The sequence below is a fragment of the Mauremys mutica genome, chromosome 3, assembly GCF_020497125.1.
Source record: "Mauremys mutica isolate MM-2020 ecotype Southern chromosome 3, ASM2049712v1, whole genome shotgun sequence".
Classification (NCBI taxonomy): Eukaryota; Metazoa; Chordata; order Testudines; family Geoemydidae; genus Mauremys; species Mauremys mutica.
In genome coordinates, this window is record NC_059074.1 from 64666084 (window position 1) to 64689482 (window position 23399).

A 23399-nucleotide genomic window follows, 5' to 3' on the forward strand; every position below is an offset into this window, starting at 1 on the left:
CAGTTGTAGAAATGCTCTTGTAGCCAATTAGTAGCATGTACGGTAACCTGACAATTATCACACTAAATTAACTTTAAGATAATATACTTTAAGATAATATATGCCTAAAACTTCTTTTAGTGAAAATTTTCAAATTTATATTCTGGTCATTTATACAATTACCCTGGTGGGTTGAATTCAGAGAGAAGCTGCTAAGAGAAAGAAAATTATCAGGTAAGAACTGTCACATTCTGTTGCACAGCTTCTCTCCTAATTCATTATTCATTGGAAGTACGGAGCAGTGAATTCCAGAAGTAGGGAAGGAAAGGAAAGGATAAGCAGAGTTTAATTATTCTAGTAGAATAATAGGAAGCAACAGGCGTTCCCCCCATATAAAGCAAGAGCTTTATAAACTATGGAGTTATGTGTGAGAAGTAATCCAGTAGCACCCTCTACCAAAGGATGCTTTTTTAGAGGAAAGGAAACTTACTTGAAGATCTTCCTCGGATGAGGCTCAAACACTTTTCCCTCAATGCCTCTAGAGACTTCTGTGAATAGTTTCCCAGATGCCTAGTATACCAACTGGTAGGATTTTTACATCTTGCCTGCAGCAACCTTGAGCTGCAAGGCCTTGGCATTTTGGACAGAATGGGATGAACAGGGTACAACAAGCATACATCTCAAGCATATGGAGTATGTATCTTTATAGCTCTAAGAATGTTAATTTATATCACAACCTTCAAAGCATTAGAACAAAACCACGGGATAATTATTTTCCAGCAATTGTGGAAAGAGGAACTTACTTTGGACAGAAATGTTCTGGAGCTATAAGAATAATCTTTTCCCCGTGACAAAGGCAGTGTGGTTCTTGTTATGGATATAAGAACTAATTGTAAAACTTGCTTTTCCAAGGTAATGGCGACTGGAAAGGTCTGCCACAGACTTGTCTAATTTGTCATTGTAATTAAACTTGGCATCTGATACTTAAGTGGAGGATCCAAAGTGCCTATTTTCAAAATGCCAGTATGGCTGGTACCCACCTTTCTAAGGTGCTTTCTTGTAGCCAGCAACCAAGCTTCCCAGAGAAACTTTAGTGTAGCTGAGATCACTAGAACTTTGTGATTATTATTCTAATTGTATTATTATTCTATCTAGAGGTCAGGATCCCATTGTGTTGGGCTTTCTGTTTCCCCTCACACCAGAAATGTAAATTTGATCAGATCAATGAATCCCTGGTGTTGTGTGGATACCAAACTATATCAGAGTTTAATAGAGAATCCATGCTGAATTACACTTCACTTCTGATGCCCAAGTTGTTAACTGTTCCTGGTTTGAATGAAAGAGTCTCTGCTTCAAGAGGTCTGTTGTTTACAATGTGGCATTATTGGCTACCTAGCAAGTCCAAAGTGCCTTCTGAGCCAGTAGAGGACAAGGACACCACAACTCTACTTTTTCTTCTTTCCTGTATTCTTTATGTGAACTGTCTTGAAAGGTAGCAGATTCTTCTCTAACCAGGACATTAATTTCATTGCCACAGAGAAGCTTTGACCTCTAGTTACTCCCTGGTTGGAAGAGATGTCAACACTCGTGTCTCAATCCCAGGCCAACCCTAATGGGAAGTAAGGGAGGTTTTCTCTGCAGTTACCGTAATTGCCTAAGGTTTCTTGCAACTTCTACTGAAACAGCTGGTTCTGGTCATTGTCATAGACAGGATACTGGACCTGAAAGGTCCAATCCTCTGTAGCTATGTTTGTGGGTTTTGCTTCTTTTATTTTTAATAAATTTATTTTAAATAAAATAAAAAATGACACACATCCTGATAGGTGTCAATATTAACTAAAAGCGCTCTCTCTCTCTCTCATTTATTTATATATATGAGATTTTTGGAAATTTATCTTCCAAGTATGTTTGCGTCCATAGTGAGTATTCAAGGGTGTAGAGCAGTGATACTCAGACCTCAGTGGTTCAGGAGCTAAACTAGTGATCAACATTACCCAAAAGAGCCACAGTAGTGTGAATTGTTTCATTTACTATAGTACTATATATTCATATTTAAACAGTATGACAAGTTAATTACATAGTGCAAGTTAATAACGTAACTGGTTAATAACATAGTTATTGGTTAATAATTGAAGCACACAGTCTTTTAATATCATGTGCTGCAAAGAGCTGCAGCAGACACATTAAAGAGCCACTTGCAGATCACAAGCCTCAGTCTGAGTATCACTGGTCAAGAGTGAAAGTTGGGTGTGACCTGTGCCTTGCTGTGATTACCACCAGCCACTTAAGACAATGGATACAGAGGGTAGATCAAAAGGAAGACTCTTGTACAAGCACTGTGGTTCACACACAAACACTTTTTTTGTCTTCATCATTATGAGGATTTTGTTGATTTCTTGCATGCTTCTACTCCCGATTTTTCCCTGTGCCAGGGTAATGGCCCCTTCTTGGATACACTTGGTGTTGGTAGTAACTAATCGACTTCTATGCTGGCTTTGATAGTGAGGGTTGATGCCTCTCTGCAATGTCAGTTACTAATTTCTCTAATGTGTCCTCCAATAGCTACTCACATGTTTGCATGCACAAGATATCAGTTTTGAATGAGTGACAGCTATTCCTGGGTATAACACAGCTTCTGTGTAGCCACCAAGTTATCACCACAAACCACATGAAGGGTTTGACCAGAACAAAACCCAAGACATCTCAGTCCAATCAAAAACTATACCTCTAGACAATGAGCCACTTGTTTGCCACAAAGTAGGCTTTCCTTACTAAATACATGAAAAACCTACAATCTGAAAGGGTATAGCTGAGGCTTTGAAAGTGCAGTGTCTAAGGCAGGTTTTGGAAGGCAGTCCCCTTCTGAAGGTGTGACTTGTCTTTCCCTGGTGGAGCTACTACTACACCAACGTTAGGCTCCCAAAATGTATAAAAAGTCTTTATTTTTATACAAACACTTTAGTTGAACATTTGGTTTAATCAGATGTCCTTATTTGGATCTTACGATGCACTCACTGGAAGCATTAATGGGAAAATATACGTAAGAATACTTGAAAGGGAAGATATTTTATTAATATTAATCAGTTCCTTGCAAGCTACTGTTTGTTTTTTTTCTCTAAAGCATGTGTGGTACTTCTTCCCCTGGCTATCTAGGTAATACACTATTCATCCTGGCACAGCAACCACACAACAGAGGAGTGGTACTGGTACAGAGATCCAACTGTGGAAATAGCTTGCTAGATGTGCCTGGGAATCTGCAAACCAGCCTGCTGGCTCCCTCAGGCTGGCTAGCACTGAAGTACCATAGGAGCAGCCTAGTACCACTCTGGGATTTAATCAGGATCATTATGAAGGGACGGGAAGGGATTTCTTATTTGCCCCTCTATAATCCCATGAAGGAGCAGCTTCCTGGGGATTGGATCATGTGCCTCTGTTCTGTCACAGACTACCTGAAGTGTTCCTAAGGCTTTAATGTGGAGCCAGCCTGATGAGTGGGGGAAGAGAGCCTTTCCTACCTTTCAGAGTCTGAGGTCATTTCCCTGGCAAAGCAAGGGTTTAGGGCTGATGATCAGAAGGCACAATTCCCACTCTGCTGCTTCCTGAAATCTGAATCCCTTTCCCTGGCAGAGCGAGGGTCTTTAAGCTTAAAGCCAGACTGATACAATTTCCATTAGACTACAGCCTGAGGCAGGGCTGCATAGGAAGAACAGCCTTCTCTGCAGGCCCAGACATGCTGCAGAGTGGGAGAGGGCGGTGAGCCTGGTACAGGGCACTGTGAGAAAGACTATGTAGGAGAAAAACGCCAGCAAACACTACCACAGGGTGAGAAAGCAAAAGAAGGTTTTAACCACGATTTTCATCCCGATTGCTAATTAACAATATTAATTACTACCAGGGGAAGGACACATTTCCTTTTGCCTTTTAGGGACTCTCGGGGGTTTGCAGAACTTACCCCTGAGTATCATGAGAATTCCTCGACTCCCAGGGGGAAGAAGGGAAGCAGTGTTGGAGCCCCGCTCAACCCTGGGACCTGAGGGCCCTTTAGTTTCTGGGGACGGGGGAGAGGACAACTGTTGATCCTTTCAGGGGGTTTTCTCCCTCCAGCCCAGGTCTGTTGTGGGATTTACCCCTTGAGCAGGCTTGGTAGTTTCTTCCTCATCCTTAGACTCTCTCACTGAAAGCTCAATAGCGCTGGATTGGTCTTTTCTGCATTAGAGTGGCGATTTCCCAAGGCAGAATAGGGACCTAACATGCCAGTCAGACTCTGAGCCCCATACCCTGGCAGTGCGAGGGTCGGGTGACTGGCAACAGGTGAGGCATAATTCACCCTCTGCAGAGCTTGTAAGTGCTGTTTCACAAAGGCTTCATAAGCCGGGTGTCTGCAGCACAGCTCACGTAAGGCCTGAGTAGGTGCACAGAAGTCTGTCAGGAAGGAGCTGCAGCAGCAGATCCATGTGGTTGAAACCAACATGCTGCTATTTACTAGGGGATGGGAGGAGAAGGAGGATTATAATAAAGTTGCAACTGCATGAAAATGAATAAAAACAAAGGTTTTAAAAAGAAAATGGTCAGGAGAAACTGAACCACCAATTTGTTCCACAGCAGGAGGCAGAAATCTGATGGCCTGAGCTAAAGAGTGGAGCCTAGTCCTGGATCCTTCAGAATCACCACTGGACTGCCTCCAAATTCCACAGGTGGGGGCATTAGCTCATGAATAATGACTGGGGAGAGACGCTGTGCAACAGAAATATCACTTACCTTACGGCCTTTTGAGCTTGTGGATCCTCAATTCCTTTAAAACAAACTTTTTTGACAACGATGCCCGGAGAATGACCTGCACTGACAGATTTTTCTTCTTCTAGTACAAGATCACGGAATGACTTTGGCAAAGCTGAATGTATTGAAGATGCCCTTTAAAAGCAACAACAAAAGCTTCAACATTTTAGACTTACATTTTTTCAAGACTGTATTTGTGAGTCGTGTTAAACATGGGCTAGAGATCCACACGATTTTATGTCACCAAATATCATAATTTTGCACATCAATGTATCTGTCAGATCTTTTCCTGTGAATATAGCTCAAGGAATTGGGGTATGTCTACACATGAATATTTAGTAATTTTTAATTGCTAAAATCTAGGGTTAATACAAACAAACACTGGTGTTCTGTCTATAACAGAAATAATTAATTGTGTTCACTAACATGATTAACAGTTGTTAAAACAAGATTAAAATGTCAAATGTAGCTATATGCCTGTAGTGTCAATTTTACTAGACCACAGATGGCAGACTCCTTTGAAGATAAAAGGCTTCATTTTGCAAAACCCTGATAGCAAATATAGGCAAACCCTAGTCCACAAGTTTCAGTAGAATCCTTACTCTATTACATTACATTATACGTGCTATGCTGGGTACTCTCCCTAAAATAAATATTTTGTTGAGGAAAAAAGAATAGATGTGTAGTATGGGAAAGTAACTGAGATGAGGAAAATTAATTCCTACCATGAATCCTACCACCCATTTTCCCTCTGCTCACCCCAATGTGTCCATTGCCCCTTCATTATGGATCTCCAGAACTAATGCAGGATAAAGAATCAGCCTTCTAGATAAGTTAGGGCAGAGATAGTCCGTTTTATGCTGAGGTCCAAATTTCTTGGTCCAAGATATAGTCAAAGTCCAGACTCCAGAGAAAATAAATAATAATGATAAGTAAATACAAAGATTTCAGGGTCTATTCAAAAGTGTCTGGCGGTCCAAATTTGGCCCATGGTCCACTTACTGACTATCCTTGAGTTAGGGGAAGGGAGAAGAACGACTAACACGCTACTCAAAAGCTATTTCTATTTACAGGACAAAAGAGAATTATCATAACTTTACTATATGATTCCCTCCTATCAGGATCTCAGGCATCAATCTTGCATGCATTTAAACACATCCTTAACTCTATCACCACGAGTAGTCGTGTTAAGCATGTGAATACAAAAAAAGCCATAATTTTTTTACTTTTTAAATATTATTTCTTTAATGCAGAATACTACCTACACCAAGGCAACGCTGGGTGAAATATAAACCTGTATCATGACCAAAGCAAGAAAAATTAAACATCTAGAAAACCAAATAGCAAGCACTGTTCAGGGAAATATCAAACACGTCAGGAACTGAACAGTTTAATACTACACCTCTACCCCGATATAATGCGATCCAATATAACATGAATTTGGATATAACATGGTGTAAAAGTGCTCCCGGGGGGGGGGGGGGGGGGGAAGCTGCACACTCCAGTGGATCAAAGCAAGTTCGATATAACGCAGTTTCACCTATAACAGGGTAAGATTTTTTGGCTCCTGAGGACAGTGTTATATCGAGGTAGAGGTGTACTTCATCAACCTGATGTACGCTTAACCTCAGGATTCAGCCAAAATTCAGCCAAATTCAATTTTACTCTGCAAGTACTTTAAGCTATTACTCACATATTCTCTGATGCACTTTTCTTCCTTTGCGTGATTCAAGCAGTGCAAAGGGAGCAAAGCAAGTCCCCAGCTTGGAATTCCCCTGACATAATGTGTGCAGAGTCAGCGTGCACCTATTCCACTCCCACTGAAGTCTTGGCATATGAGAGTTAGGGAGATATGACCAGAACATGCTGGCTAACCCCAAGACAGTCCTTTGTGGTCCATTATTAGCTAGCAGAGGTTACAGAAGCCTCTTCTGGGACCAGTGCAAAACCCGCTAGAGAATTAGAGAACTTAACTAACTAGCTCCATGTCACCTCCTTGCCACAACTACATCCAATGGCAACTGGGCACAGCAGAGAACCTGCATTACTATTTTTTGTCATTTTAGGTAAAAACAAAATGAAGCTTATGAAAGAGTTATGGCCTAGCCAACAAAAAACTAATGGCTTAAATGCAATATCTTTACTAAACTCGTCTTGCTTTGTGCACGGTCCTTTCCACCTAATTTGTAACACACTAATTTAATTTGACCAGACTGTCTTTTTTTTTTTTAAAAGATGTTTTAATTGCATGGAAGGAACTTAAAAAATCTTATTCCTGGAATTTTGGCTGTACACAAACAAGTGTGAAGTTTCTTTATAGAACAGCTATTGACATTTTGGTGTGTTACAGAAGGCACTTTTAACAGATGGCACACCAGTATGGGGGGAGGGATAGCTCAGTGGTTTGAGCATTGGCCTGCTAAACCCAGGGTTGTAAGTTCAATCCTTGAGGAGGCCACTTCGGGATCTGGGGCAAAAATTGGTCCTGCTAGTGAAGGCAGGGGGCTGGACTCAATGACCTTTCGAGGTCCCTTCCAGTTCTAGGAGATAGGTATATCTCCAATTTAAAAAATTTAAAAAAGTATGGACTTCAAAGTACTAAAATACATTATGATGCACAAAGCATATTTTTGCAATAAAATATCAAGTTTTAATTGTTGATGGACTCTAGGTATCAACCATATACACCTATACATACACACACACATACACACACATCTGAACTATATTATAGATAAAATCCAAATAAGGCCAATATTTTGTTTAATTTCTTGTGGGACATGAGAGTCTTTCAAAATAAAAGTGTTCCTTACAAAGTTTATTATTCTCTACCAGTCTGCAAAGCACTTGATTTTAGCTTCAATCCCCCAAACTGTGAAATTGGAGGTTTCTTTTGGCATAAAAGAAAAGAATGGTATAAGTTAGACTGTGTCTTTTAATCTACCAAAGAAAGTGCCAGAAGGTCCCACACCCTTCTGGCAAATGTTCTTGCCAGTAAAACTGCTGAATTTCCAAGACAAGTATCTCCTTTCACTGGAACACAAAAGCTCTATAGCTCTCAACGTACTGCACGCATGGAAAGCTGAGTTTGCCACCAGATGTACTCTACATTTTGGATCAAACGATCCATAATTCCACATGGTTAAGTGATGCACCCAACCTTACTGTTCTGTACTTTTATAGATAAATAGACTACGTGGATGATAACTGTTAATACATTTTAAAAAAAAACTAGCAAAAGCAACCAGTAGTAATCTACAGTTTGCCTGTTGAAGTTTAAACTTTACTTAACCAAGTTAATTCCCCTATACAGCAGCTAGGTGATTATTTGAAACATTTATAGATTTCTCACTGATTCTCTACTTTAACTCTTGGTTTAATCGACATTTTCCATCTGAGCAGGCACAGAGGAATATTGTAGATGAACATTTATAGGCATATGTAGCCACATGAAAATTAAACCAGAAAGTTATCCTTCAGTAGAAGATGCATTGGCCTTTTCACTTAAGATACCTGGGCCTGCATATCACACTATACAAAATATTTCAAAAGACTGATTTATTAAAAACGTGCCCAACAATCTCTAGGTGCTTGTACATTTAACATAAAAGACACCAATTAACCAAAAGAATTGACTAAAAGTCAGGTCCCGCCAGCCAGTAAATTAAACTTCAGCCACTAAAACTTCTGGGGAAAATTGGATGAACATCCTACAAAGCTTAATTCATCCTTTGTTGGACCATGAGGAAAGTAAGTTTTGAAAAAAAACCTCTCAGTTTGTCAAAATGTACATTATGTACCAGATTAAATCTCACTAACGTAGGTACTGTATTCACTGCAACATGCTTAAATGTTAGTTTAAGGATTTTTATGTCTAATTTGGTAATCCCATGCCATCAAACCATTATATAAAAAGTTCAATAAACTCCAAATCCTGCAGTTTGGAAACACTGGCTCTTCCATTATGGAAGCATCAGTCACAACTCTAGGGTTCAGACTGAGTTCTGCTTTGCACTTGAAGCAAGAACTCAAACTTTGTTATGTATGAAAAATAAACTGCATCTGCCCCAAAATTACAGCACTTACTCTGAATCCAGAATTATTTGATAAAATGCAAAACAGTAAATTTCTGTGATAAGACAGATTTTCAAATTAATGTTAAGAGATATACTGTGTCAAGTCTTTTCTTTGTCCAGAATCATTATTAATAATGGAACACCACAAATTCTTCAGACGTTCCATACAGTTGACATTAGTTAACACACTGTGCATAGGCTATACTTGAAAAAAGATTGCAATTATAGTAACTAATGATTGTGATATTAAATTGCTATAGTGCTCCTTGAAAAAGAGACGACTAAGAGGGGATATGATAGAGGTTTATAAAATCATAACTGGTGTAGAAAAAGTAAATAAGGAAGTGTTATTTACTCCTCCTCATAACGCAAGAACTAGGGGGTCACACCAAATGAAATTAATGGGCAACAGTCAAGCTGTGGAGCTCCTTGCCAGAGAATGTTGTGAAGGCCAAGACTGTAACAGGGCTCAAAAAAGAACTAGATAAGTTCATGGATGGATCACTTGATAATTCATTCTGTTCATTCCCTCTGGGGCACCGGGCATTGGCCACTGTCAGTAGACAGGATACCAGGCTAGATGGCCCTTTGGTCTGATCCAGTATGACTGTTCTTATGTCTATCATGTCTTTGATACTGTTGACCATACTCACAATATGCATGACAGAGCCCAGCTTGGTTGTGGCCTTTAGGGTATATGAATGTTGAGCCACAATCACCAACACTAACAACAACTCCTGTTTAAAATTTTCAAGAACACTGACTGTACAAAAGTAGAAACAACACTGTTTTCTTGCAACTAAATAGAAGTTATGTCATCTTAAAAAAAAAAAAACCCTGCCCAAAGGGAACCATCAACACAAAGACAAATAAACTGAGTTAACTAAGATGACATACCATGCGCTCCCTGGTTTTGTAACTCTCGTTGGTGTGGGTGGCGTGGCTGTAATTGAAGTAGTCTCCAGGCTGTTTGTAACTGAGCCACTATCTTTAGCCGCCATGGCAATCATTTTTCTTTGCTTCTGAGAAAGCTTGATTCCATGAGAAGCAGGTTTACTATGAATTAAAATGACAATTGGAAAAGAGAAAACAACTGAATTTAAAATACTAACCTCAAAAGACAGGTTATTTACTTGCAACCGTTATTCGAGTGTAACCTCTATATATTCACACTTGAAGCACTGGTGCCTCTAGTGTAAAGCTGCAGAACCTTGTGAAGAGCAATGCCCTTTGAGAATACTCTCCCTTCCCTCCCTGCCCCTTGCAAGGATCTCTAGAGCATAAAAAGTAAGGATTGGCCCACACATCCACCAGTTCCTTCCCTAGTTCAGGAAATTCTTTCCCAAGACTCCAAAGAAAAGGGGAAGGGAGGCAGGAAGTGTCAATATGCAGTTGCAATCTAAGAGCAATAGCTGCTGGTAGTAATCTCTCTCCTCCTTCTGTAAAGTCCCACTTGCGGAAGACTTGAAAGCAGTACAATTCTATGGAAGGTGGGCTGAGAGCCTAGGTGAACGCTGTCTGCAGAACTAACAAAATGAACATCAGTTCTGAACAACAGGTCAGGAGTGTTAGTGACTGAAATTTCCTCTCCTGAATTAAGTCTGACACAGAGAGAGAGATTGCTGAAAGCACATATCTATGCCCATGTAGCATTTTTGCAAAAAGATGATGAAAACAATCAGCATCCATCTGATGCTTTACTACTCTCATTTAGTTAAGTACACCTTGATTTCTCAGGAGACCAAATACCTAGGCAAGTCATAAAAGGCATGAGAAAGATGCTTGTGGGACTACAGACAGCCTAGTGGCCTGAAAGATTAAATCAGATATTAGATATTTTTTTTAAACTGGAAATTGTGGTGAAGGTATGCACAGGACCACATTTTCCATATGGAACTGAGCTTATGCAAACTCAGCCTTCTGGACTGCATCTCACCAACAACCTGGCCATATTTAAAGCTATGAGGAATGCCCTTTTCCATAGCACATGGCATAGATGACATGCACATGTGAATCAGCGCAAAGATCCTAAGAGTTTTGTGAAGGAAAGATTTCAATCTCATGGCAAAGGAGAGTCATGCACCAGAGGGAATAACCCAAGGACAGCTCAAATAAATCCATCCACTGCAGTATTTCTGAAAAGGGAAGTCAAATTTACTTTGTCTCAGATATCACAACAAAGCAAATGTTTCAGGTAGCATTACTAGTAGATGGAGTAAGTCTTCCATAAACTAGAGGATTGTACAATTCCCCCATGCATGTGACAGTAGTTGCTGACATCACAAACAATTCAGTCTGGTAGAACTCAAAACAGTTCTTCAAATGTTCAAAGTGTAATATATCAAAAGCAAGAGAAGAGCATCTCAGATTCACTCTCTTCAGCTACTGAAATGGGGAAACTTCGATATTTATTGCAGCAGGTTTTTGCCTGCTTTGTTTTTCAACAGGATCTACTAGACTTCAGAATAAACCTCCCCATAAAGCATCTCAGTAATCCAGAAGCCAGGCTGTCATCTTGAGAAAGATTCAGCTTCAGATGGATACTTTTACCCTCAACTCTAAGACAAAGAACAAGGAGAATGGAAAATAGAATTCGTGGTACTAAAAAACATCTGACCTAAGATGTCTGAAGATGAAACAGCCAAGACCAATTCAGGCTACTGACAACTTTTTGGATCCATTGTGACTGACCTCCAGACAGACCTCCTGAATCAATGGAATCAGAGGGAAGGCAGAAGAATTCCAGGTTCCAGTAAGAAAGGTGAGTACCCTAGCTGGGATATATTCTCAGTTGAAAATCTGAAACTTACGAAGTTAAGTATTTTTCCATTGGCCATTGTGACTACCTGAGTGCAGGTCGGGTAAGTTTACAAAAAAAAAAATATGAAAACACTTTTGAGGTACCTAGTACAGATGACCAAGTCCAAGGAAGGATGAAAGCCCATAGAGGTCTTTCTAGCACTATAGCAGAATAGGTTTGAGGCTAAAGGGCCAAAAATGCAGCACCAGGAAGCCCAATATGACTGGAACGGAGACTTTCATTGCAGAGGTGTCAGGAGTTGCGTCCACTCCCCACAATCTCCAAACACACACAAGCTGCTCTGGAAACTGAGAGGCTCCTGTCAATGTGCAGCTAATCATGCATAAATAGGAGAAGCATGCAGATCCAACAATCCATCATTGGCAGGTGACAGCGAAACAGACTGCCAAATATCTATCATTGTTGACATCAAACTACATTAACTCAGATAGATCTATCTAGATCTGATCTATTTTCACTAGAGCTGGACAGAGAGCCAATTCAACTAATAGAAGCAGCAAAGAATCCTGTGGCACCTTATAGACTAACAGACGTTTTGCAGCATGAGCTTTCGTGGGTGAATACCCACTTCTTCGGATGCAAGCAGTGGTTGCATCCGAAGAAGTGGGTATTCACCCACGAAAGCTCATGCTGCAAAACGTCTGTTAGTCTATAAGGTGCCACAGGATTCTTTGCTGCTTCTACAGAACCAGACTAACACGGCTACCCCTCTGATAATTCAACTAATGGTTCACCAAAGTCATTGGTGAAACTAAGGACATTAGTACTATTGGTATCAGGCAAAACTTCAAAACGAGTAGTTCACTAGTATTTAAAGGTGCTGGATTATCAGCACCGGACTTTTGACATGAATGGATCCGAGGACCTAGCATTGCCAATGCTGGCACCAGAGTACTTTTAGCATGTGGTTTAGAGTGAACTGCAAAATCTTCAGCACCAAATTAACTTGAACCAGACTAATTTAGGGACTTTTGTTTTTCATTGAGTATGCTAGAACATTACTGAGCTTAGTCAGCCAGGGACTTGGACACTGCTTCAAGGCAGATGAAGAGCCATTTAGGAGAGCAGTTCTCTTAAATCGTTGCTGGACTTAATGCCAAACTTAGTCAACTGGGCCTATGGAGCCTCCCCTCATAGCAGAGATGTCAGAGGCAGCTCTCTCACTTTGCGTGGGTCCAGATACCAGTGTCAATCAGGCACCTTTTCTTTTTTTAAACGAGGACACCTGACTGATAATTTAACAAAAAATTTAACCAAAAAAAAAATAGTCCTGAAAGGGCAGAGGCAAATATATATTGTGACAAAGTTCCTCCTCTACCTTGGTGGGTCCTGGGCTTATTGGCAGATTTTGCTAGCCTCAGAGATCTTCCTGGGTTGGATCAGGAGTTGGGAGGTTTTGGGGGGAACCCGGGCCCACCCTCTACTCCGGGTTCCAGCCCAGGGCCCTGTGGACTGCAGCTGTCTATAGTGCATCCTGTAACAGCTGCATGACAACTACAACTCCCTGGGCTTCTTCCCCATGGCCTCCTCCAAACACCTTCTTTATCCTCACCACAGGACCTTCCTCCTGGTGTCTGATAATGCTTGTACTCCTCAGTCCTCCAGCAGCACGCCCTCTCACTCTCAGCTCCTTGCGCCTCTTGCTCCCAGCTCCTCACACATGCACCACAAACTGAAGTGAGCTCCCTTTTAAACCCAGGTGCCCTGATTAGCCTGCCTTAATTGATTCTAGCATCTTCTTGATTGGTTGCAGGTGTTCTAATGAGCCTGTCTGCCTTAATTGTTTCCAGAAAGTTCCTGATTGTTCTGGAACCTTCCCTGTTACCTTACCCAGGGAAAGGGGACCTACTTAACCTGGAGCTAATATATCTGCCTTCTATCACTCTCCTGTAGCCATCTGGCCTGACCCTGTCACAATATATATATCCATACAATGAGGATACTGCAAACCTAAACTCTGAACACTTCAGCTGTTAAGAAGAAACTGAAGGGTAACTGGGTCCCTCTCCCCTTTTGTACTTTCAGAGTCCACCACAATGGGAAAGTGGGATGCATCCCAAGAGCCACTGCTCTTCAGAAGATTCTACATCTTGACACCAGAAGTGCCAATAGAATAGAACAAAGTGGAATATGCAGAGGACACTTGAAACACTAGAAGTCTATATGTTGGATGTTTTTTGTTTTTTTTAGGGTGGAAGGGAAGTCAGTTGCATGCTTGGGCATACAAAGAATGAGAGCTTCCTCCAGACATAACACTGTCACATTGCTCCTCATAGCGAGATGGTGGAGGCTGCCCGGGATGTTCCCCATTCTCTGACTAAGGCAGAATCTCTGAGCACTGCCACATGTGATGCTTCAAAAAACACTAATTCAATTTTTGTTTCTGTATGTGCAGTTTTGTTGAGTGTTTCTGGTCTGAAGTCTTGCTTTACCATAAGTTTTGTTTCCAAAACGCACTTCTTATTTAATTCTATCTTGTGTTTGCTCCCTAAAATCCACAGATGGGTGTCATTCAGGCTAGTATGTGGGCAAAAAAAGTTCTGCAAAATGTCCAGTCTGCATTGAAATCATCTCCTCCATCCACACCAGTGGTACTCTTTGGGAAAATACTATGCACCCAGACAGGATGAAGGAGGTGGTGTGAAACAAATGGTACCTGGAGAGCAACCAGATGGAAATTTAGATTATTTTTGAGTGGGGATGGACAGAGAGCAGAAAGGTTGGCCAGCTAGGCCACTGATCCCACATATGATCTGTTATTTTACTAATCTTTCCATTTACATCTCCAGAGTCCAACAGAAGGTTCTGCACTAACTACATGAATCAGGCCACTGCAGACAGAGATGTAAATTTTAAATGCATGCACAGAAATGATAAAACAAAATGAATAAACAAAGCTGTGCAAACACAAAAAGGACAAGATTTTTTCTTCTTCTTTTAAATCTTAAACCATCTGAACCACTAAGTAACTCCATAATGGCCTATTCTTCAACATCTCTCCTTTTTTATAGATATTGGTTTTTTACCAACCCTGCATTTGTCTTTGGCATAGTTCCACGCTTCTGCATATTTTCTTCAAGTTCCATGATGGTTCTTAGATCCACAGCAGGAGGGCTGGCAGGGCTGAATGAAAAATAAAAAGTTACCTTTCAAGGCATTCATTTTTACTTACATTCCAGAGTTTCCAAACTTCATTGAAATCTTCTAAGTCATACTTAAATTATACATCCGGGTACCATCATATGTCTATTTCCCCAATTATGGCAAACCTCAAATAGAATGTTTCTGACAAAAAAAAACTTTTTATATATGTGTATATACAGAATACACAAAAATACTTCCAAGATTCATTACAATGTGAAACAAGAGGTAAAGTGTGATTACTTTTTAAAAGCCATTGTAAATAAGATATTTAAAACTAGGATACTTGTTTAGTAGTCAGCTAGTAACTTAGGTATTATGGAGACACTGGTCACAACTCCACAGTTAAGGCAGAATTCCACTTTGCACTTAAAGAAACAATTAAACCTTATTGTTTTGTATGGAAAATATTTGTTATCCCTCCCCCTTCCCAAATTACAGCACTTACTCTGACTGAGTACAGTGTGAACATTCTAAGGATTTACTTGTAAATCCTTAAGTTTATGAGATAAAAGACCTTGTATTAAATTAATTGTAAGAAATTTAGTATCTATCATTTTCTCCAAATGATCTTAGCAGAACAATGCAGACACTTCAAACTTTCCTTATAGTTAAAACTGAAACCTTGTTATATGCTACATTTGAAGAAATTAGCTATGGTATGATAGTTTAAATTAATTGCTACAATTATATAGGCTACAAACAGGCTCAGTAACTCTTACGTGAGGCCGCTGTGATGGAGTAATTCAGCCACCACCATCCCTTTACAGCTGATTTGTATGTAACAATGCTAGTTGTTTTAATGAGTCAGTGGTATGATAGAAATTGAACACCTGTGTGAAAAGTTCTCATTGGTAGGATTACTTGGCCCAATTGTCAAAGCTCCTTAAAAGTTCCACAGCCACAGGATAACCTAGGGCATTACTGCTTGAAAGGTTCCCCATGGCACTGCTGACTTGGTTCCACTGTGCTTTGACATCACTGCCAGGGGAAATGAGGCAGGAGCATGCGGGAAGCCTTTAAAATCAGAGGAACACAGGGACCCCCCTACAGAGTTCTCCTTGCCCTCCCTTCAGACAGCATAGTCTAATACAAGCCTCCAAACCAACTGCAAGTCAGTGCGACCCTTAATTTGCTGCTTTGTGCTCCTCTGGCAAAGCAAAGCAGCTTAATGGCTTGTGTAGGCTGCTTCAGTGTCTCAGTGACTCTGCCCTTAAAAGGTAAAAAATAAAAAAAAAGTGATTTAAGCTTAATATTTTTAGTGACTTGAAGATATGTACTATCACTTGGTAGCACTCTTTCAGTTTCTCATTTAGGGTTTGTATACAGAATTTGATAGTTTTTGTCTGGGAATTACCTTGGGTTTTAAAAACTATGTTGAGATGCAGCTACAGTTGGGAATATGTATCAACTAATTTAAGAACAAAAGTATATTACAGGGATACTGTCTATCCCACTGAATGAGGCAGTAGGCTGTCTTCAGCATTATGCGTCCATCAGACAATGCTGCCACACAGAGACATGAAGCAGTCCATCTCATTGCAATCCTGCAGCAAGAGACTATGTTTGCCTGGGAATTGTATATCTGAAATCTGATCTTGTATTTGTATATGGTTAGGAATTAAGCTTTCAGTATTTCAATAGTGACAGGCCAACCCTCTATGTAAAATCTTTATACATGGTAAGTTATTTATAGTTTAATGTCCCACATGTACATTGCTAATGTAAGCAGTTCTAGTGAGCATGTTGTTAGGAAACAATAATTATTAAGTCCTAAAATTAAGATGCCCCTCAAAACACAACATAAGGAAAATTACTAATGAAGCTTTATGTAATGATTCACGAACATAAGGTTGGACTTTAAGTGAAAAAGTCTCCTGAAAACCCATGTTTAAAGAAGATAAAATACTGACACTTTGAGGTCATGGCACTTTTAAACCCACGACGCTACACTTCTATGTGTGTATAACACACATACTGAATTATGATACTGAAATATAAAAATGAAGAACAACTACATAAGATTAAGAGCTTTGTTAGTTATACCTTAATCATTTATAATTATGGATAATGAATAAGCTAATACTTGGGCCAAGGCCTAGCTGGCATGAGTGTGGTTTTGCCAATTCTTCTCTCTTGTAGATTTACTTAAAATTACATTATTGCTGACAGGCCAAAGGTAACATGTTGTGCTGGAAGATTTTAGGTAAAAGTACAGAAACCTGTAACCCTTTTATTGGGAAAACCCAGAGGCAGGGTGACACAGAAACAGAATGACAAAGAAATTGTATAAGCAGCAAAAGTTGTGTAAATTTAAGCTTGCACATATGTATTGTATGGGTTACATAAAACAAATGCTTAACGCTGATTGGGGAAAAGGTAAAAAATATGTAATGAAGAAATACATGTATAAAAATGACTCAAGTGAACAAGGACCAAATTGGAGGAATATTTGACCAAAAAATGAAGGAAAGGGACTGAAGAATTAGATCAGAAGTCAGAGGCAGCCATCAGGAAGTATAGGAGAACTTCCCGGTACCCCAGAATGTGGTAGTTTGGGCCCCCTATCATTTTGTCTATTATCTGGCATAAATATATGTTCACACATCGTAAGTAACAATAATTCTGTCTGAAACTGTATAGAGGCAACAAGTGATTAAGCCTAAATTGAATGGACTTGTGACTCAGTTTCCCATCTTAAACTCCAAACAATTGCCTTCACTGCAGTTATTAAATCCAATTCATTCTGAATTATATAGAGAAAGTTGTGAGTTAGGAGTGCTTCTACCATATTATACATAGAAAATATTTATGGTATAATAAATGATTCCATCAGAATACAGCAACAAAGATTTTTACTTGCGTTACCCATATCAAACCCCTTCCCTCCAAACTGCAACTAGAATTTTGTTCCTTTCCCATCACACCACATCATTCCCCTCTTAGAATCCCTACACTGGATTCACCTTGTCTGCCAGATCAATTTCAAAATGTATTGCCCCTTCAAAGACCTGCAGAATTATACCATTATTTACAACTCACTTTATATCTTTTGGACTCCCTCTATACCTTCATTCTGAAGGAAATGGCAATGAAACTGACACTGTTTTCTTCTACTCCTATGTGTGCGCCTTCTTTCTTTCCATGCTGTCAGATGAACATGAATTGTATTCCCAATCCCAATGTGCTAGGATCCCACACTTGCCTCATTCAAATCTCTCTAAGAGACTCAGTCCTACTACAGGGCCTGCAAACCCACATCAGACAAATCTCTTCTCCACTCCAACACTCTATGAAAGGAGAGGAGAGGAAAACATTTTTCTAAACACTTTCCTAAAGATCTCCCAGTACTTCCTGCCTTATCAGTGTCTGTATTTTAGATAGTAAGAGCCACTGAAATGGGGCACTATGTTTTGGGCAGTGTCAAGCAAACCAGTAATGCTCAGACAAATTCTTCAGAAAGCCACAGTAATTTGGAAATTAGACAGTGTGGGAATCAACCACCAAGTGAATTTGAACACAATTACAGATAAACAATTTCCTTTTGAATTGTACACTGATATGTATAACTTATTTATATTAGAAGTAATTACATTATTCTCTTAGAAGAGACATGGTCAACCTTAGCCATTGGGGTGATCTAGATTCTAAGTGACCTTAAAAAGGTCTGCAAAATATGGAAAAGAATATAATTCCGTCTGGACCCTGACAGGCTTTCCCCTCACTCAGATGTGTCACTTCTCCACTGAAATTAAAATAAATGCTACCATCTTGAAGTCACCATTAATCAGCTTCATAAAAAGTGACTCATCTCTGTCGTTATGCACTAGGCACGCACACACTCAAGACTGAATGTGTGTTCACTAGCAGGCTCTGAAGTACCTGCAAGGTATTTATTTTTTTCCTGTCACCTTCAATCTTAGGAAAATCTATACCTTTGATGAAGGGCACAGTTAATGTATAGCATGTATTCACAGATTCTAAGACCAGAAGGGACCACCGTGATCATCTTCTAGTCTGCCCTGCATAACACAGGCCATAGTCATTCCCTGAATTAATTCCCATTTGGGCTAACCTTTTATCTTTTAGATAAAACATTCAATCCTGATTTAGAAGTTGCTAGTGATTGAGAATCCACAACAGCTCTTGGTAAATTGTTCAAATAGCTAATTACTGTCGCAATCTGATTCATAATTATGGCTCTGTATGGCCAATTGTCGGTCCACGGCCATCTTGTCCTGCTAAAAGGGCAAGGCAGCCTCCATCTTGGACCAGGTTCTTGTTGTATAGGAGAGGGCAGAGAGTCAATCCTGCCCAGCAACACTGGCTGTGTATGCTCTCTTGTGTTTTTTGTTTTTCTTCTTTTTCTGTTGCTGGGCCATCTAAAGGTCAGGCTAGTTCTGTGTATGAAGGCCTGATTCTGCCCAGCAACCTGGTTTTTTTGGGTCGGTCGTCTGGAGGTCAGGTTAATTCTGCCCAGAGACTCACTTTCCTGCTCTTTTTGGACCCAGTCATCTAGGGGTCAGGTTTGTTTACTCGTCAACTCCAGTGTGCCGTGTGCAAAGCCTTCCGACGTGGGGTGGCAACAGCTCGAAACCTGAAGGGAGGAGGGACCAGGGAGCCAATCAGATGCTGACACGAGGGAGTGAGACCTTTCTATAAAACTAGGTTCCCCCCCCAAAATTTGTGTGGAGCATCCGCGTGTTAGCTGAAGGACCTGATCACTCGTTCGGCCAGGGTCTCCTCCCGGTAAAGTGCACTCGTGTCGTATCGTTTGGATTCGTTGTCATTTGGACCCGATCCCTGTCTGCTCGTCATGCTTCTGGTGTCTGTTCTGCTGGTCAGCTGCGCCTGGAGTGCGGTATTTGCTTTTTGATATCTGACAGTTAGCTTCTTTAGCTTCTTATTTTTCCCTTCCCTAACTTGGTACCAAATATCTACTCAGAATATCAGGATTGTATTAGTGAGCTCAGAATTGCACAATTGTTTAGCTAGCTTGTATTATTGTTCTATTTGTTATTGAATTGTTAATTGCAAACTGCTTTATGTGTTTGAATCACTGCTCTGTCTGTGTCCAGTGTGTGTGTGTTTAACTGGGGAGCTGCCTCTACTTAGAGGGTAGCTGACCAAGGGGGTCCAGTCCCCGCGGTCTGAGTGAGTGGAATCTGCCCAGCTGCAGCCGCACCACACTCTGGGTTTACCCTCTGTGTGAAGGCAAGGGTGGCTGAGGCAGTGGCCCGTGGGGCTCTTTTCTGTGTTTGCACCGGGCACCGCCCTGACGAACCCAATTCTTATCTGTGTGATTGGTGTGTCTGACTATCTAGTGTGGTGTGGTGAGCAGTATAAAGTGTATTATTACTGTGTTTTGGGGTGTGTTTGTACTTTTGATACCATCCCAGCCAAAGTTGCCTACTCCCCCCGCCCATGTTGTAATTATCCCCTAAATAAACGCAGCCACTTGGCTTTTCAGTGTTACCCTGGTCCTGCCTGTCTTTTCCTCACTCAATACCAAGCTTGAACGAACCCCCACCTAATTCAGACATGACGTCACGAACAGGATTGAGTGAGGAAAATCCTTCCCGGTTGTCTGTACAGTCTGTCTGTCCGTGGCGTACCAGGGTCACTGACAAGACCCCAGAGGACGAACTTAATCATTTTCAACACCATGTTTTACTTGATCGGGGGGAGGCAGAGGCCATTGGCTGGAATTGTATTATTGGGGAAGGCCACTTGAGCCGAACCTATGCTGCCAGTTTAACTGTTGGTGCTGCAGGCTGTCTCCTGACATGCCACATGGGTCTGCGGTTAACCCCCACAGAGGACAGTGACCGGCCGATTTGTCTCAAGGCAGGAGAGGCTGGTGCTGGGACTGATCCTGGGCTCCTTTCCATCTGTGGAAAGGAGCCCGCAAGGTCCTAAAAGCAGCCGGGGGCACTTGTCCATCAACTATCCCTCCCCCGAGACTCCCAAGCAGAGGTCCTGCACATGAATTGGAAGTCCACTGTACCCCCCTGAAGCGAACCACAGCTTCAGATGTTAATAAAGCCTTGCTTCAGGTTTTTGCTGCTTGGGGCATTCCCTCTGAGGTGCAAACAGAGGGAGGTCCTCCATTTACCAGAGTTTTGAGACCTTGGTTACTAAGTGGGGTGTTCAACTCCATGTTCACCTCCCTTATCAGCCAGATATAGATCCAGAGCCTCCCCCCGTCTGGAAACCAGTTTTCTCCCCGCAGGAGCTAGTGTGGTTGTCTGCCCCAGTTGGTATGGATCAGGGGGACACATGCTCCTCGGGGTCAAACTAGTTTCCCTTTGGGCTCAATTGGCTCATGGTAAACTCCAAGGCCCCCATGTACAGCTCATTCCCTGGTTATCCTTTATGAGTATTATGTTTAAGTTGTATAGTTGTTCCAGTTTAGCTGAGCTCAGTGCATTTAATCCCTGAATTGTATCTGATGGGGGCACGCCCCCCCCCTTCTTCGCGCTGGTATTCTCTGTCAGCGGGGTAACATGTTTTCAGTGCGCAAACCCGCTAAGTAGACCTGGCGGTTTGTCCAAATCCTCTGGGCTGTTAACACTGCTGCCCTCCATTTCATTTGTAATTCCTTGGAGTGGAAGCCATAGTGTGCGATGAAGCTCTAAGGTCGAATTGAAATCTCATTCGTAATTCCTCAGTGTGGAAGCCATAGTGTGCGAGGAAGCTCTGAGGTCGAATTAAAATTTTTCTGCCCCCACCCCCCTGTCAGTGGTGTGGTAAACCAGGCATTTAAGTCCACCTTAGTTACCCTTCATCATAACTGGCTTAGCCGGAGATTATAACAGGACCTGCCCTAGGGCTTGTCCTATTCTTTCTTTTTTTGTTTCAGGTTGACAATTCCCTTACTAGTTCGTTTCAAGGGACAATGTTGTCTTCGCCTGCGTCCTGGGTGGAACAACATCTCTGCCATCACCCAGCAGCTGTCGTCCCTGGCGGTCCGCATCCGTGAGGACCGTGAATCCTGGGACTGGTGGCAAACTACCTTGTCAGGCTGGGGACTTGGACAATGGGCACAATCCTTTAAATATTGGCTAATTGCAGCAGCAGTTATTGTTGTTTTCTGCTTAAGCCTTGCCTGCACTAAAGCCCTGATTAACAGAGCTGTAACAGCACAGCCTATTCAGACCGTGTACTACTCCTCCTTCAGGTCAGCTGACGACCAGTCAGACTCTGAGCTTTCTGCTTAAATTTGGTTTTTCCTTATGTTCCCTAGGTTCGTTCCCTCCTAGGTGTAAGCTGACCCTCCCGTGATGGACCGCCAATCGGCCACGGGGGCATGTCGCAATCTGATTCATAATTATGGCTCTGTATGGCCAATTGTCGGTCCACGGCCATCTTGTCCTGCTAAAAGGGCAAGGCAGCCTCCATCTTGGACCAGGTTCTTGTTGTATAGGAGAGGGCAGAGAGTCAATCCTGCCCAGCAACACTGGCTGTGTATGCTCTCTTGTGTTTTTTGTTTTTTTTCTTTTTCTGTTGCTGGGCCATCTAAAGGTCAGGCTAGTTCTGTGTATGAAGGCCTGATTCTGCCCAGCAACCTGTTTTTTTTGGGTCGGTCGTCTGGAGGTCAGGTTAATTCTGCCCAGAGACTCACTTTCCTGCTCTTTTTGGACCCAGTCATCTAGGAGTCAGGTTTGTTTACTCGTCTACTCCAGTGTGCCGTGTGCAAAGCCTTCCGACGTGGGGTGGCAACAGCTCGAAACCTGAAGGGAGGAGGGACCAGGGAGCCAATCAGATGCTGACACGAGGGAGTGAGACCTTTCTATAAAACTAGGTTCCCTCCCCCCCCCCCCCCAAAATTTGTGTGGAGCATCCGCGTGTTAGCTGAAGGACCTGATCACTCGTTCGGCCAGGGTCTCCTCCCGGTAAAGTGCACTCGTGTCGTATCGTTTGGATTCGTTGTCATTTGGACCCGATCCCTGTCTGCTCGTCATGCTTCTGGTGTCTGTTCTGCTGGTCAGCTGCGCCTGGAGTGCGGTATTTGCTTTTTGATATCTAACAGTTAGTGTCTTTAGCTTCTTATTTTTCCCTTCCCTAACTTGGTACCAAATATCTACTCAGAATATCAGGATTGTATTAGTGAGCTCAGAATTGCACAATTGTTTAGCTAGCTTGTATTATTGTTCTATTTGTTATTGAATTGTTAATTGCAAACTGCTTTATGTGTTTGAATCACTGCTCTGTCTGTGTCCAGTGTGTGTGTGTTTAACTGGGGAGCTGCCTCTACTTAGAGGGTAGCTGACCAAGGGGGTCCAGTCCCCGCGGTCTGAGTGAGTGGAATCTGCCCAGCTGCAGCCGCACCACACTCTGGGTTTACCCTCTGTGTGAAAGCAAGGGTGGCTGAGGCAGTGGCCCGTGGGGCTCTTTTCTGTGTTTGCACCGGGCACCGCCCTGACGAACCCAATTCTTATCTGTGTGATTGGTGTGTCTGACTATCTAGTGTGGTGTGGTGAGCAGTATAAAGTGTATTATTACTGTGTTTTGGGGTGTGTTTGTACTTTTGATACCATCCCAGCCAAAGTTGCCTACTCCCCCAGCCCACGTTGTAATTATCCCCTAAATAAACGCAGCCACTT

The 23399-nt window shown here is 41.7% G+C and overlaps 1 protein-coding gene across 1 annotated transcript in view; it reads right to left on the reverse strand.

Moving 5' to 3' along the window:
• The window catches only part of IBTK (inhibitor of Bruton tyrosine kinase), a 96157-nt gene that overhangs the window by 10008 nt on the left and 62750 nt on the right, over nt 1-23399 (reverse strand). The window contains exons 24-26 of the mRNA XM_045009840.1: nt 14683-14775; nt 9729-9887; nt 4738-4890 (exon numbers count right to left, since the gene is read on the reverse strand). Of these exons, the coding sequence (XP_044865775.1) occupies nt 4738-4890; nt 9729-9887; nt 14683-14775 (405 nt within the window). The remainder of the gene's footprint in view (nt 1-4737; nt 4891-9728; nt 9888-14682; nt 14776-23399) is intronic.